Source organism: Balaenoptera acutorostrata, chromosome 11 (genome assembly GCF_949987535.1).
Source record: "Balaenoptera acutorostrata chromosome 11, mBalAcu1.1, whole genome shotgun sequence".
Taxonomy (NCBI): Eukaryota; Metazoa; Chordata; class Mammalia; order Artiodactyla; family Balaenopteridae; genus Balaenoptera; species Balaenoptera acutorostrata.
This window is the reverse complement of record NC_080074.1, coordinates 4,559,724-4,575,868: the sequence shown is the minus strand read 5'-3', so window position 1 is coordinate 4,575,868 and position 16,145 is coordinate 4,559,724. Positions and strand designations below refer to the sequence as shown.

At 54.1% G+C, this 16,145-nt stretch overlaps 1 protein-coding gene and 1 long non-coding RNA gene across 3 annotated transcripts in view; one reads left to right on the top strand and one right to left on the bottom strand.

The window, feature by feature from the left end:
• Window positions 1–1,631: 1,631 nt before the first annotated feature.
• UPK3A (uroplakin 3A) lies at window positions 1,632–9,274 on the top strand. Of its 2 annotated transcripts, XM_007189185.3 has the most exons (6): window positions 1,632–1,707; window positions 2,736–2,891; window positions 3,774–4,053; window positions 5,546–5,628; window positions 7,306–7,438; window positions 9,115–9,274. In XM_007189185.3, exons 1-6 carry the CDS (start codon window positions 1,656–1,658, stop codon window positions 9,272–9,274), a joined length of 864 nt encoding a protein of 287 aa, XP_007189247.2. In that variant the 5' UTR covers window positions 1,632–1,655. The 2 variants fall into 2 exon arrangements, with proteins under 2 accessions (XP_007189247.2, XP_007189248.1); XM_007189186.2 differs by lacking the exons at window positions 3,774–4,053; window positions 5,546–5,628.
• Window positions 9,275–9,545: 271 nt separating this feature from the next.
• The window catches only part of LOC130709225 (uncharacterized), a 7,760-nt gene continuing 1,160 nt past the window's right edge, over window positions 9,546–16,145 (bottom strand). Inside the window, exons 2-4 of the long non-coding RNA XR_009009727.1 lie at window positions 15,904–16,002; window positions 10,688–10,883; window positions 9,546–10,190 (exon numbers count right to left, since the gene is read on the bottom strand). This is a non-coding gene — a long non-coding RNA (uncharacterized LOC130709225). The remainder of the gene's footprint in view (window positions 10,191–10,687; window positions 10,884–15,903; window positions 16,003–16,145) is intronic.

Below are 16,145 nucleotides of genomic sequence, written 5' to 3'. Positions count from 1 at the left end.
TCCTTGGTGGTCCAGTGGCTAAGATTCTGTGCTCCCGATGCAGGGGGTCTGGGTTCGATCCCTGGTCAGGGAACTAGATCCCACATGCATGCCGCAACTAAGAGCCCACATGCCACAACGAAGATCAAAGATCCCACATGTTGCAACTAAGACCTGGCTCAGCCAAATAAATAAATAAATAAATAAATATTTTTAAAAAGTATTAGTATTGACTCATGGATTTGGATTTTATCCAATGGGCTAAATATGTTACTTTGGTTATTTATTTTGTGCTCAAATTTTCCCCAATCTGACCATTGGGAGCCCTTTCAAGCGCCTTCTGTGTCATTGTTCTTCGAGAGCTTCTTTACTTTCTAGGCTCCTCTGGACTTTCCCTGTCCCAGCCCTGGAGTCGCCATCTCTCTAGGGGCCCTGGTGCGGTTTGCTGGTGGATGAGGTTTCGGGTCCAAGAGTGCTAAGTGAGCTCCTTGCAACAGGCAGTCATCCCTTCTATGTCCTCTCAGTAGACAGAGCTTGGGAGTCGTTTTGTTACTTTTTCATAATAATATTGCTAACTGAAAATACTCCCCCTTCCCCCACTGGATCCAAATCCCCTTCATCCTATGGAGGGAAGCTGGGTGCTGACAGCACCAGTCCTAGGGTGCCCCAAAGTTGCTTACCAGCTGCTCTGTCTCCCACTGTCACCACTGCCTCACCAGTGAGGACCAGGGTCTCTTTGTCCTTAGAGGATTCTCCACCAAGGGAGCACAGGCAGGCAAGCCTGTTCCAAAGCCCCTCAGGTACAGTCTTTTTCTTCAGTTGGTTATACCATCCATGTCATACACAGATTCACTAGTTACTGTTGGGCTCCAGTTTAAAAATTTCCCATCCTCTTACTTTTATTTTTAAAATGTAATATCTAAGGCGTACTGGGAGATGTGCACGCTTCCTGATGCTGGAGGGAACCATCTGGTCCAGGTGAAGATCCCAACACTATTTTCAAAATCTCCGCCAGGAAGCACGCCTTGAAACCCTGATCCATCCCTTTTGAAACAGCCCTGGGCTGGGGGGCAGCAGTCCTGCGCTCCACCAGCCCCGGAGCCCACCTGCAGCCTTGGCGAGTCCCTGGCCTCCCTGGGCCTTGGCCTTGCACCTGTGAACTGAAGGGCCACACCAGAGGTCTCCAGACAGCTCACAGACCCAGGACTTCGAGGTTTTCCATGACACTACTTTCACCCGTTAACCCGTTTCATCTTCACAAGAGCCCAGTGAGTGGCACATAGTAGGGTTTCCATAAATAGAATTCCATAAAGGAATCAGCGTCCTCACTTTACAGTGTGGAAACTAAGGCTCAAAGAGGGAGTGGTTTGCCCCCAAGGTCTCATTAGGCGAGAGACGCCCTGAAAGCGCCGCTCCAGCCTCGGCACACAGTAGGAGCTTCGGTCAGGGGACGGGGAAGGTCCGACGGGGATGGATTTGTGTCCTGAGCACCTCGCGGTCCGGGGAAGCCCGGGGCGGGGTTTATGCAAATATTCTGCGAGGAGGCCGAAGATTGGCTGACTCGGGCCGGGGCGGGGCGCGCCCGGGGCCCAGGGCCGACAGGTGCGCGCGGCGGGAGAGGCGCGGTGCACGCTTGCCCCCTGGACCGCCCGCCCTGTCGCAGTTTCTCTCGGGCGATGCCTCCGCTCTGGGTCCTGCTGGCCCTCGGCTGCCTGCGACTTGGCTCAGGTAAACGGCGGATGAGAGGAGGGGGCTGTGCCCGGGGAGGGCGGGCAGCTGTGTCCCAGGGCGTGTCCTGCACCCTGATCCTCCTGAAGGGTCCCCAGAGGAGCCAGGATGGGAAGTGGCATCAGGGATGGGAACTTATTCCCTCCAGGAATGGGCACAGATGCCTGCTCTGTGCCAGGCCCTGTGCAGGCTCTGGGGAGCCAGATATTAATAATAATAGCCAACGTTGATTAATAAGCTTCCTCTGATGGGGATTCGAGGGCTCTGTGTTGGGTGCTGCGAGAGACAAGCACACAGGGGACTGTGGGAGAGCAGAGAAGGGACTGGACTAGACTCATGGTGACACTTGGACTCGGGACACGGAGGGATATTTCAGGTGAAGGGGCAGCATGGGCAAGTTCAGGAGGAGGGCGGTGGCATTGTCTATCCTGGGAACCTCCCACCCACTGTCCATCGGTGTGACCGGAGCATGAGGTCAGGGGGTGTGCATGGAGGGGAGGCTGGAGACCCACGAGGCAAGGCCCAGAGCTTCAGGACCTCACTGCCCCTCCAGAGAGGCTGGACCGTGTTGGAGGGCAGTGGGGAGCCAGGAAGGGGCCCAGCAGGAGAGGGACGCAGTCAGATTTGCACGATAGAGCGCAGAGGATGGGGGAGGGCTGTTTACTAGGGTCCAGGTGAAGAGGGTGGACTCAGACCGGGCTGACGGGGTGGAGAGATGCATAGGCGGAGCAATGGGGTTCTCGGTGACTGAATGTCTGTTGGGGGGAGCGAGAGAGAAGTAGTTCAGCTGGATTTCCTGGTTCTGGTCAGGGTGGCTGGGTGGGGACGGGAATGCTGCCCGTGTCTGAGACAAGTTCCTGAGATGGCCCACAGGGAGAGTGAAACCCAGTGCCTGGCTCACCGCAGATGTTCAGTAACTGCAGAGGGGTGTGTGTGTGTGTGTGTGTGTGCACGCACGCACGCAGAGGGTGCCCGTGGGTGTGGACAGTTCTGCTGGGGGTCAGCTCCTGGCCTCATTGCTCCTCCAGGTGTGAACCTCCAGCCCCAGCTGGCTAGTGTGACCTTTGCCACCAGCAACCCCACACTCACCACCGTGGCCTTGGAAAAGCCTCTCTGCATGTTTGACAGCTCAGCGGCCCTCCATGGCACCTACGAGGTCTACCTCTATGTCCTGGTCGACTCGGGTAAGGGTCCTGCTTCCTCTGGGCTGCTCTGAAAGGGGCTTTGACCTGTCTGCAGGCAGGAGGGAAGGAGACAGGTAGAGGGGTGCTCCATCCCTGCAATTAAACCACCCCATGCCCCTCACTGACACGCACTGGTGCCCGCTCTGTGCCAGCCCTGGGCTGGGTGCTTGCGGTCACAGACGTGCATCTGCCCTGGAGGGACATCCAGTCTAGTGGGGGAAATAATAACAGCATCAATCACGGAGTACTTACATTGTGCTTCATGCTTCGCACACCTTAGAGCTAATAGTTACAACCTGCCTGCAAGGTAGCCGTTAGGATGCTCATCACAGGGGCAAATAATCGGGGCTCAGAGAGGCTGAGTAACTCATGGGAGCTCCCGGAGCTGGAGAGCAAATCAGATTCTCTGGTCCTCAAGCTCAAGTCCTGCCCAAGGCTTCCCGCTGTAGTTCAAGATCGGTGTTTGGGATGGAAGCCACGCATTTGGACTTGAGGGCTCTGGGCCAGCCCCGACCTGTTCACTGGCAGCAACCCTGGGATCTGAGAGTAGGGACCCGATGACAACCTCTTACGTTTCTAGCCAGCAGCCATTTACAGCAGCTCCTGTGGGGTCATCATTTTATTCTTTCAGCAAGCAAGTATTGACTGCCTACCTGTGCCCAATCCCAATCTGCAGGCACTGCGAGGTATTTTCCTCCCATTTCACAGAGGGTCCAGAGAGGTAAAGTGAGTGGTCCAAGATCACCCAGCAAGTAAGGAAGAGACCCCAGGGCCCAGTAGAGCGCTGGCGCAGAGAGGATGCTTAGGGACGTTTGTTGAATGACTGAGTGAGTGACTAAGCTGGGGTGGCCAGGAACCTCACTCCCGGCACTGCCTCTACAGCCAGCTTCAGGAACGCCTCTGTGCAGGACAGCACCAAGGCCCCACTCAGCTCGACGTTCCGGCAAACAGAGGGAGGGAGGACAGGCCCCTACAAGGCGGCGGCCTTTGACCTGACCCCCTGCAGCGACCTGCCCAGCTTGGATGCTGTCAGGGATGTGTCCCGGGCCTCGGAGATCCTGAACGCATACCTGGTCAGGGTGGGCACCAATGGGACCTGCCTGTCTGACCCCAACTTCTGGGGCCTCTGCAACCCACCCCTGTCAGCAGCCACGGAATACAGGTGGGTGTGAACGGCTGCGGGAGAGGGGCAGGTGTGCCCCAGCCCCGACGTGGGGTGACATAGAGCTGGTGAAGTGTGAGAACCCACATTTCTCCGGAGCCTACCACATGCCAGGACCGTCCCGGGTGCCGTGAAGGATTCCTGGCTTCCTGGGCTCGTGACCGTGCACAGGGCCCTGCGCTCAGAAGGACCCCCTCTTGGCTTAATGCTCTGCCATTGCCGTCTTGAAATTCTTAACTTTTAAACTAGGGGCCGCATTTTCCTTTTTGCACTGGGCCCTACAAGTTATGCACCTGGTCCTGGCCCATCACCCATGTGGCAGTTCGTTTGACAGGGAAGGAGCTGTGGTCCAGAGAGGGAAGGGGGTCACCTCGAGAAAAGCTGGGGCTCAGCGCAAAGACTTCTCCCGCCTTCCTGCAGTGCACCGCAGAGCAGCTCCCTGGTTCATTTCCACGTGTATTTCCTGAGCATCTGCTCTGTGCCGAGCTGGGGGCTCAGCCCTGACCCAGGGCCAGGCGTCTCACCCAGTGCCAAGCCTTGATTACACTCACCCCTGTTACCATGGAGACGCCTAGGTTGGGGTCTCTGTACCCTCTAGGCCACATCTGGGGCCCAGGCCATCCCTTACCTTCATCCTCTCACAGGGCTCACCCCTCCTCTGGCCTCGGCCACTGGGCAGGACCTGAGTCCTGGCTGTCCTCTTCCCATCCTCAACCCTTACCTCTGACCTTGTTCTTAATGTGGGAAAACCTCTCCCTCCTACTTGAGCCCACCCTACCTAGGGGACACAGGGCATACATCCCAGCCTCTGGAATTCTCATCTTCAAACCTCGAGAAGCAGGGATTAAGTAAAACACTGGATACTACAAAGATTTTAAGGGTCTTCATTTTTTTGTGTGTCAAACTAGAGGCTGTTAATTTCTTTGATCTCAGAACATCCATCATTTTTAACTGAGGGTGAAGAAGACCTAAAGTAGGCCATGGGTATTCTGTACTGTGTCACCTGATCTTCCTTTATGTTTTGTAACACTTTGGGATTTTCTGGATATAAAGTTAGCCTTTATCACAGGGCATCGGGGTTGCAAATGGATATTATTCCTTTTTTTTAAGTCTCTTTTGTGAGACCGAGGACCAGGCTGGGAATAGAGGAAGGCAAAAATGCAAGAAGGACAGATGGGTCAATACTCAACAAATCTGCTACGTGCACAATATATACGGCAGAGAAACAGAGGGGCTCCCAGAGGGAGAGCCTAGGCTCCGACGGCTTTGTGGATGAGGTGGCATCTGAGCTGTGGAAACACCTGGGCAAAGGTGCTGCTAATGCGAAGTCCAGCAGCATCCTGTTGCCAGAGCCCCCCACCCCCACCTCACCCACTGGGGCCACCTAGATCTCCATCTCCTACGAGTCCCAGCTCTGCCCCGGTCCCTCCCCCTCCCTGTGGCTGAGGCTCACGGGATGGAGAGAAGTCATCCCTGCTCCATTTCCTTCCAGATTCAAGTACGTCCTGGTCAATATGTCCACAGGCTTGGTACAGGACCAGACCCTGTGGTCGGACCCCATCCGCACCAACCGACGTAAGTGGCGGAGGTGAGCTGGGAGTGGTCCTCAAGGGAACCCAGGGAAGCAGACACACGCTGTCACTTGGAAAAGTCTCCCCAGATACAGGCAGGTTATTGGGTTATGAGGAAAATGCATCTTAAAATAGTTTAACCCAAGACTTCATCCTCCCTCCCTCCCTCCCTCCCTCGAGGACCAGGTGTCATGACAGAGGCCGGTGGAGGATTTGCAGGTGTTTGGGCTGGCTGTGGATGGTGTAACTGAAGACAGAGTCAGCCGGCATTTCCAGCCCTGATGGTACATTTGCCTCCAAAGGGCTCAGCGTTTATCCTGCATTTAGACCCTAACGAGCCCCTTTGTTGAGCCCTCACAAGGACAACATCATTATCCTGTAGGGTGGTTCCAGAGGCATCTTAGCCACAGGGGCATGAGCCCTGGCGGCAGCAGGAGTGCCATTCTCCTATGGTTTTTCTGAAATGGGGGGTCTTGCAGGCCCAGGCATCTGCCGGTGGTCCTGCCCTGTCCCCCTCAAGCCTCCATCTGAGTTCTCAACACAGATCCCAGGTTTATACACACCAAATCACGTCTGCTGAACCTTAGGGGCGACAGAAGAGATTTCCTACGGTAATTTTGACGACCTGAGACCCTAACTTTAGAACTCCCTGGGAATTCCCTGGCAGTCCAGACTCCGGACTTTCACTTCAGCTGTCCTGGGTTCGATCCCTGGTCGGGGGGCTAAGATCCCACAAGCTGCAGGCACAGCCAAAAAAAAACAATTCCCCTGCCACCCATGGTAATCTTATGGGCCAGTTAGGGCTCTGTGAGGTTGCCTGAGGTCACACGGCTAGTGAGGGTGTAGCTGGGCAGGCGTGCATGTGGCTGGGGGCTCCTTCCTACCCTCTGTCCCCGCTCACCCCTCCAATGGCACGCCCATGCTTTGTGGTCCCACTGAAACAGCACTGCCCTGGGGCCGAGAGTCCCAAGTTCAAGCCCAGCGTCTGAGCCTCACTGCTGGGTGGGACCTCAGTTTTCCCATCTGAAAAGTGGGAAGAAGAATCCTTGCTCTGCTCCTCCAGCAGGGTTCCTTCGGGTAATCCAGTTAAAAGCACCAGGCCCAGCTCTCTTGGGGCAGGGAGACAGACCTACAGGCTTGAGGCTGGAGTCTGCACTCAGACTTGAACAGGAACTCAATCTCCCTGAGCTGCAGGGAGCAATCTGCAGAACGGGGGTCTCATGGGATTTACAGGAAACACTGGACGAAAAGCGGCCAGCTCACAGTAGGACCTATAAATGGTTTGTCCACTTAGTTCCAAAAGGGTGACACTGGCCAGAGCAGAGGGAGGGCACAGTCCCCCTGACTCCGTTAGACTGGGGACCTTTGCTCCACCTTTATTTTGTTTATAATCTGTATCCCATCCGTCTCACCGGAAGACTTGAGTCAGTTCATAATTCAAAATTATGCAAAAAGACGGTTAAAAGAGGGTGAGAGCAGACACAGGCAAGAGAAAGTTGGGGAGTGGGATGTGGTAGCAAGTCAGATAATTATACCTGAAACCCAGGGAGAGGCACTGACCTGGGTCCTTGCTTCACCCCTGAGATTTTAGGCTTCCAGGGCAGGGAAGGCTTCCCTGTGCGTCCCTGGGAGGAGGCTGGGGGCTGCAGCATCTGGAGAGTAACCAGCCTGCATCCCACAGTCGCTCCGTACTCGGCGATCGACACGTGGCCGGGCCGGCGGAGCGGGGGCATGATCGTCATCACGTCCATCCTGGGCTCCCTGCCCTTCTTCTTGCTCATTGGCTGTGCTGGCGCCATTGTCCTCAGCCTCGCGTGAGTTCCCGCCGGCGGGGTGGGGGGGCGCGGGCAGGGCTTGGGGACACACTCCACCAGGAGGGTCTTCTGAGGTGGGGGGAGCCCGGGAGCAAGAGAGCTGCCTTCCACCCTGGGTGGGGTGGGGTCTAGTGAGAGGGGAGCAGGGTCCTGGGGTGTCCAAGGTCAAGTCTTCAGCTGGGTAGGGGGTTGCTGAGCACTGGGGCTTTGTGGGCAGATCCGAGCTCTGACACAGCTGTGCGTCTTGGGCAAGTGTCTTATCCTTCTATGCTTCAGTTTCCTCTTCTGGAACATGGAGATTCTAATCAATATTATCTGCCCCATGGAGTTGCGAGGGTTAAGTGAAATATTCCCTATAGAGTCCTCAGGGCAGTACCCAGGTACTAAATGGGTATTAGCTTCTGTTGTCATTATAATTCACTCGCTTGCAGTACAGATGGGGAAACTGAGGCCTGAGGGGGGAAGGGTGGCCCAGGGTCACACCCCCAGGTAAAACAGAGCTGGACCAGAGCTCCTGAGTCTCCTGACGCCACTACCAACTCTGATGTGCGTCTATTTAGATCAGGACTGGAGGTGTCCCATGGGGTGTCTGGAGCAGCTAATGGGGCTGCCTGGTGGGAAGACAGCAATCCACTAATCCTGGGAGGATGGAGCAGGGGGTGAATCAAGGCAGCCGCAGGTGCAGGTGCCATGATAATCCAGAAGAGGGCAGGGCAGATCCTACCTGGAGCATCAGGGTGGGCTTCCTGGAGGAAGGAACAGCAGGAACAAATTTTTATCAGGACTGGGATGAATTGAAAACTCACATGCAGTGTGCATCTCAGCGAGAGAGGCAGGAGACCCAGGCAGCTTTAAAGATGGGGGGCGGGGTGGGGGTGCCTGTCCCAGCGCGGGTGCAGCGGATGGAAAAGCTCCTTGGAGTAGGTGAAATTACGTGGAAAGGTAGAGATTAGCCAGGAAGGAGGAGACGTGGGGTGGGTGAAGGATGGAGTAGGGAGGAGGCAGTGAACTTGGAAATCAGATTGCCCTCTGACATTTAAGTTAAAAACACAGATAATAGATGAGATTAGCCACCAAGAGACTGGTCTGTCTGGCCAGACCTGCGAGCAGTCTAGATGTGGTGATGTCCCTCCCTCCCTTTGGGCAGCACCCTAATCTGGCACCAAGGTCCTGTTATCTGACTTTAGCCTGGCTCTTCCATTCGTCCCTCCTACCATCCTCACCCCAGCTCCAGCTGCACCCAACTTCGCACTCTTGCCCCAGACACTCCCTAGTCCTTCCTATCAAATGCCTGGAATACCTTTCTGTGCCTCCATTCTCCTCCTTGAAGGCCAGATTAACTGCCCCCTCCTCCAGGAAGCCCTCCAGTGGACTCATCCACTCTGTCTGGTCATTGTGTGCTGTGGTCTGTCTCCCCATACAATCTTAGCTCTTTGGGGACATTTGTCCAGCTCATGGTAAGACCTGTAAATTGTTCACACAATTCCAAAAGAGTGACACGTTTCTTATCCCAGGGCCTGGCACACAGTAAGTGCTCTGGAAAGTTTGGTCTATTGAATGAAGGCCTAAGGTGACCTCCGTGAAAGCAATGTCTAAGTAGAAAGGTCCCTGACCAGCTGAGGGGTTGGGGTTTGCTCTGCGCCCCTAACCCCGGCTCTGTTCATCTCCTCCGTCAGGGACATGGGCAGTGCTGACGGGGAAACAGCCCACGACTCCCAGATCACGCAGGAGGCCGTCCCCAAGTCCCTGGGGACCTCGGAGCCCTCGTACACGTCTGTGAACCGGGGGCCGCCCCTGGACAGGGCCGAGGTGTATGCCAGCAAGCTCCAGGACTGAGCCCGGATGCCACTTCTGGGCGGCCACAGTCTCCCCGAGGGGCTTGCTCAGGGGTCTGCGGGGGGCCATGTTCACACCCTGACCCCAACCAAGGCGAACACAGGGCCTGTTGGTCCAACTGCAGGAAAGCACTTAATAAAATCTTCCCAAGATTTTGAGTTCAATAAAGACTTACAGAATGAATGAGTGAGATGTTGAATGAATGAATGAGTCGTCATTCTGAGGGTTTGCATTGTTTCTCTGGAGGGTGGGGACGGGGGCTAATTTTCAGTCAAAGCGAAGGTGGAGAGGGTAAGGAAATCAGGGCTGTTAGGGCACCGGGGTTGTCTGAGTCTCAGGCTCCTCCGGAAGATGGGAAATCAGCACCTCCCCTGAGGGCTTCTTGTGAGCTTTAGGGATTATTAGATGCTGTTTTTGGGTTTGCTGGCTGTGAGGTACCAGAAGCTGATCTGGGCCCAGGTTACGGCTCTGCTGGCAGCTCGTCCTGTCCCCCCCACCAACCCTGTAGTCAGCTCTTTCTCTTTGGGGCTCAGTTTCCTCATCTGTAAAATGGGCTGATGTAAACAGTTACTTTCAGGGCCATGCACTTCTGGGTCCCTTCACAGCTTTCTCTGAGGACCCCACCACAGGCAGGCAAAAGAGGCTGCAGGACACAGGGGAGGGGCACCAAGTCCTCTTGGGGGGCAGACGGGCTCTCCCAGTCCTGGGTCTGTGAGTCTCTGCACAGATAACTCAATTCTGTCTTCTGAGCCAGGTAACAAGACTGCTTTCCTTTCTGGGATGTGCAAAACAAGTGAGTCCCACTTCCCATCACTGAAAGAAGAAGAGGTTTGTCAGGGGACTTCCCCAGCGGTCCAATGGTTAAGACTCCGTGCTTCCAGTGCAGGGGGCGCAGGTTTGATCCCTGGCTGTGGAACTAAAATCCCACATGCCAAGCGGTGCGACCAAAAAAAAAAAAAAAAAGAGGTTTGTCAGAGCAGGGTTGGTTAAAGCAAGAACGCTACCTGACAGCTATAAGGAAGAGCCCCAGCAGGCTGATGGGGTGTTCTCAGGGCACCAGATCACGGATGCTGAGACATGTCCAGATGCACCAGAGGGGGCCATAGCTGACAAGGCAGGAGGCCTTTGGCCCCTTTGGAATGGCATTCAGGCCCCTTCTGTGCAGCACAGGGGAGAGGAGGGTAAACCTTCATCTTTGGGCAGCATGGGGTTGGGGGGTGAGCTTGGATTCGAAGGCAGAAGCCAAGACTTGGCCAGCTTCCAGCCAGTTCTCTCCAGTCTGCAGAATAACCCAAGCTGGTGGGCGGGGGTGGGTGGGAGAGGCTGGGCTTGGTTCATGGATTCTGGGCTGGACTCAAGCTTCACAGAAACTTCTAATTATAAATACCCACAGAAGCAATTTTTCTAGCTTACTTCTCAGATTCTGAAGGATCCTCTCCTCCCATGACTGAGCTGGCAGGGCCTTCAGAGCTGAGCTTTCCACCTCCACACAGATGCTGCTTCACCTTCTCTCCCATCTCAATCATGGTTCATCAATGAGCTGATCACTGTAGACATGCTGTGTGACTTGGGGCAAGGAAGTACCCTCTCTGGGCTCCTCTGACCTCATCTGTGCAAAGAGAGTCAGAATGCTTGTGAAGGTTGCTCCAAAATAGGTGATTTTTTCTGAGATCTAATCAATCACGAGGTAATGTCATTCAGTTAAATCCAACCAAACCCTGAGCCCCAGGCTTGGGAAAACTCGGAGCCACCCTTCCGGTCAGAATAGAAATGCACAGAGGAATTGTCAGAGCAGAGCCCTGGACAGAGCATAGTCTGGCCCTCGACACACAGTTCAGTCTAGAAGTGCTGTAAGAATCAGAGATACGATTACTCTCCCCACCCAACCAGGGCTGGCATAGCCAGGAGGGCTTCCTGGAGGAGGAGGTGATTTTTTCTCAACATATAACCTTTTGAGTCCCCACCGCCCCCCCCCCCCCCCGGGCAGCGTAATTCCCTTGGGGCCCATCCAAGTTGTTGCAGGTATCAACAGTGCATTCCTTTTTATTGCTGAGTAAGTGTCCCGTGATGTAAATGGACCACAGTTTGTGTATCTGTTCTCCCACTGAAGGACATTTGAGCTGTTTTCAGTTTTTAGCTGTTATGAATACAGCTGCTATGAACATTTATGTAAGGTTTTTACATGAACATAATTTTAATTTTTCTGGGACGAATACCTGAGTGCTATTGCTGGGTTGCATGGGAAATGCATGTTTACTTTTTTTTTTTTTTTTAATTTATTTTTGGCTGTGTTGGGTCTTTGTTGCTGCACGCAGGCTTTCTCTAGTTGCAGCAAGTGGGGGCTACTCTTCGTTGCGGTGCTCGGGCTTCTCATTGTGGTGGCTTCTCTTGTTGCGGAGCATGGGCTCTAGGCGCGCGGGCTTCAATTGTTGTGGCTCATGGCCTCCAGAGCGCAGGCTCAGTAGCTGTGGCGCACGGGCTTAGTTGCTACATGGCATGTGGGATCTTCCTGGACCAGGGCTCGAACCCGTGTCCCCTGCATTGGCAGGCAGATTCTTAACCACTGTGCCACCAGGGAAGTACAACACTATTTTTTATTTTAGCCATTCTGATAGGTGTGCAGTGGTTGTATGCCTTCACATTCCTACTAACAGTGTGAGAGTTCCAGTTCCTCCACATCTTCTGCAACACTTGGTATGGCCAGGCTTTTAAATGCTGGCCATTCTGGTGGTGTGTAGTGGTTTTGATCTGCATTTCCCCATAATAATGTTGAACATCTTTTCAGGTCCTTATTTGCCGTCCATATATTTTCCTTGATGAAACGTGTTCAAATCTTTTGCTCAGTTTTTAAAAACTGGGTTGTTCGTTTATTATTGAGTTATAAGTTCTTAGTATATTTTAGATTGGGTCCTTAGTCAGATATGTGTTTGCAAATTGCTCCCAGGCTGTGTTTTGCCCTTTTATTTTCATAGCGGTGTCTGTCCCTGACCCAACTGCCCTTTTCTTTATAGCCTCCCCACGCCCTGACACGTGTTTTTTTTCTTTATAAATTTTAATAATGGTTATGTTTTTTAAAATTAATTAATTAATTTATTTTTGGCTGCATTAGATCTTCATTGCTGTGCACGGGCTTTCTCTAGTTGTGGCGAGAGGGAGCTACTTTTCCTTGCAGTGTGTGGGCTGCTCATTGCGGTGGCTTCTCTTACTGCGGAGCATGGGCCTAGGCACGTGACACGTGTATATTGCCCATTTCCCTTCTACACCGTCAGCTCCATGAGGGCAGGGGCTGTTTTCCTGCTGTGTCCTCAGCTCCTAGGAGGTATTCATGCTGGTCCCCCTGGCCTTATCATGGCTGCTGGGGAGCAGGGGCCTGGATTGGTGAGCCGAGACCTCAGTGTGGCTTGTTGCAAACTTCCAGGCCAGGGGTGAGGAGGCCTGAGCTGAGGCCCGGGTGGGGGGCAGACAGAACAGCGGAGGAGGGCCAGAGAGACTTCTCCAAGCTTCCCTCCTCCCTTCTCCTGCCAGCAAAGCCATCCTGCTAGCTACACACCCCCCACTGGCTGCCCAGCACTGGCGTCACAGTCCTACCCGCCAGCCTGCCCAGACACAGGTACAGCACCAGGAGTTTCTACAGGAAATTGATGTGGGGAGGCGTAGGGGAATTCCCTGGCGGTCCAGTGGTTAGGACTCCGCGCTTTTGCTGCCGACAGCTCCGGTTCCACCCGTGCTCCGGGAACTAAAATCCCATAAGCCACACGGGGGCATAGTGTGTGTGTTATCTACGTAGGGTGTGGTCCAGAGGTATACCATATGCATACATCAGGGCTTTACACCCATGCAGGGCATCTTTGTGTTATGATGTGGGTCTTTCCGTGGCAACAGAGCAACAACTTCCTTTCTGGGATGGAAGGATTGTCAGCTCATCCCTGATGTCTTTTCCCTCTCCCGGGGCCCCGCCTGCGACTCTGTCCCTTTTCTCCATTCTGCTAACACCACACCCTTTCTGTAGCCAGGCATGTCTTGCAGCGGTTCCAAGCAGATGCCCACCTTCCAGCTTGGCCTGGTTACCGTTAAGTCCTCAGTGTCTGCTTTTCAGTCTGTTAAAGGGGAATAATAATACCTACCGCACAGGATGACTGACAGGTGCGGTAAGATGCATATGGAGAGTTTAGCACGTGGCACGTGGTAGGTGCTCAATAAACAGTAGTTAAACACACAAAAGCATATCCACGAGAGCAACTTCTGCACAGAAGTGAGTGGGGTCTGTCTGGGGAACCGAGCCTTGTGGGTTCACGCATACACATATTCACTCCTGTGTTCAGTACACGCTGAATGAGACGTGCTCACACCCGTGGGGTGGGGGCTGGGATGCGGACTCCTACACCCTGCAGGGCCCACACTGTGTGACATACGCCCGCACCCCAGCACCATGCCGGCTCCTTGTCTACCTGCCCCGCCACTGCCTTATCTGCTCTGAGAGTGTGCAACGCGGCCAGGTGGCAGTGCCTCCCAGTAATTTTCCACAGCTTGAGAGAAGCTGTGTCTCTCTTGGATATGGGGGAGGGGAGGGGAAGGCATTGTTCCCAAGGTGTCCCTTCTGCTGGCTTTGTCCTTGTAAGGCTGCCTGGCTGAGCTTTTGGGTGGAGGGGCCGAGACTTCCAGCCTGCACCTTGCCTAGAGCTGAACTGATTACTCCAGCTCCACCATCCTGGCACACCCTGCCTGGGCCCCGCTGCACCTTGGGTCTGAACTCTGAGAGCACCGAGCCCACAGGGTTCTGTTTATCAAGGTCCACGCCGGGGCCTGGGGCCCTTGAGGGCAGGGGCTGTCTCCTACAGGTCCAGGTGTAAGCAGATAGGTTAGGGGGTCCCCAGAGAAAGAGAACCAGGCATGGCTTTCTTGACATAAGAGAAGCTATTTTTGGCCTAAGCCATTTTGGGATGTCAGCTTGGCCATAGTGCTTGCCCTTGAACAGGTCTCAGTAATTAACGATATTAAGAGAAGTGAGGGAATGCAGGAACAAAGTAAAAGCAGTCAAGAAACAACAGTCAGTGATAAAACAGAGTCCAAGTTCCTCCTCAAGAGATATACATCCTAATCCAATACAGTCTTTGAGTTCTGCAGGAACTAAGGCCCCCATCCAAGTGGAGGACAGAAAGATGATGTTGACCCTTCTGACTTCAATCCACTAAAGCTTGGACTCTGTCGACCTTTGCCCCAATTCTATGCAGAATTCTCCTCTGCTCAAGCCCCTTCGTGAACATGCATGCGTCTTTAGTTTATTATTTCTTTTTGGCCGCGCCACGTGGCTTGTGGGGTCTTAGTTCCCAACCCGGGCCCTCGTTAGTGAAAGCACGGAGTCCTAACCACTGGACCACCAGGGAATTCCCCACCCTTAGCTTAAAACTTTCCCAATTTTGTGGTCTGGGGATACACTGCTTTGGGAAAGATCCCCAGTGTTCTCCTTACTTGCTGCAAGTAATAATAAATCCTTCCTTCTCCTGCTTTTTCTTTTTAAAAAATATTTATTTGTTTATTTATTTGGCTGTGCCAGGTCAGTTGCAGCATGTGGGATTTTTTTTTTTTTTTTTTAAGTTTCAGCCTGTGGGATAGTTTGTTGCTGCATGAGGGATCTAGTTCCCTGACCAGGGATCGAACCCAGGCCCCTTGCATTGGGAGCGCAGCGTCTTAGCCACTGGACCACCAGGGAAGTCCCTTCACACGCTTTTTGGCTTAGTTGTGTCTTTTGGCTCCACATTCACCAAGAGGTGAACCCGGTTTTCGGGTAACACAGGTGCCCAGCACTCAGCACAGGTGCTCAGGAATTGAATTGCACTGTGTTCCGACCCTGGGTACAGGGCATTAGGAGCTGCAGGCAGTGGTGGTTAAATGTGCCTCAGCTTCCCCATCTGGAATAGTAACGATGGCGACTTCCTCACCTTGTTCCGAGAACTAAAGGAACACAGGCAAGTGCCTGGCACCACATACGAAGCCCACCTCTGCTCCTCCTTCACCCCTGACTCACTGGCCCCCACGGTGTTCGGGGCTCTGGGGCCCCAAAGTTCACAGGCTTTTGAAACTTACAAGCACGACTTCCCTCACGAATGGGAGGCTCCCTGTAGGCTGGGGGTGGGGTGGGGTTTGTTAGCCAACTTTAAAACCCGCGGGGGGGGGTGGGTGGGGGATGGGGGGAGGTGCTGAGGATAGAGGAAATAGCCATTAACTCTGGCTGGCAGGGCAGGGCAGGGCAGGGAGGGCGGACTCAGGAAGGACGGGAAAGCTGGCAAGAGGAAGCGGCTTTTGATCCGGTTAGGTTTTCTTCAGGGAAGGGAAGGGCTTCCAGAGGCAGACAATGGGAGGAGGGGGCCACCAGAATAATAAGATCACTAGGGGACACTAAACCAGCTGCGTACCTCTGTGCCGAGCCCATCTATGCGCGATCTCATTTGGTTCTCTCAACCACCCCAGGAGGCGCGCACTAGCATCACAGGTTTTACAGACGCGGAACCTGGGACACGGACGGGCGTGTGGTCACTGGGACTCACGGGATCCGAACCCAAGCTGGTCCCATTCTCAGCTTCCGGGTGAGAGTATTTCTTGATGAGGGGAGAGCACGGGTGGACACTCACTCATTCACATTTGGGCACCGATCGTGTGCCCAGCCCCGTTTTAGCTTCTGGGTACCCAGGGATGGACACGGCGGACAAGGTCCCGGCTCTCCCGGGGAGCTGGGGAGAGAAAAATAACAAGTATACGTAATTTCAGAGTGGTAAGAACTCTGAAAGAAAAGAACGCGGGGCTGGGGGAGGGGACTGGCGATTTTAGGTCCGCAGGGTCTTTGGCAAGCAGGGCGTGTGTGGAGACCCGACAT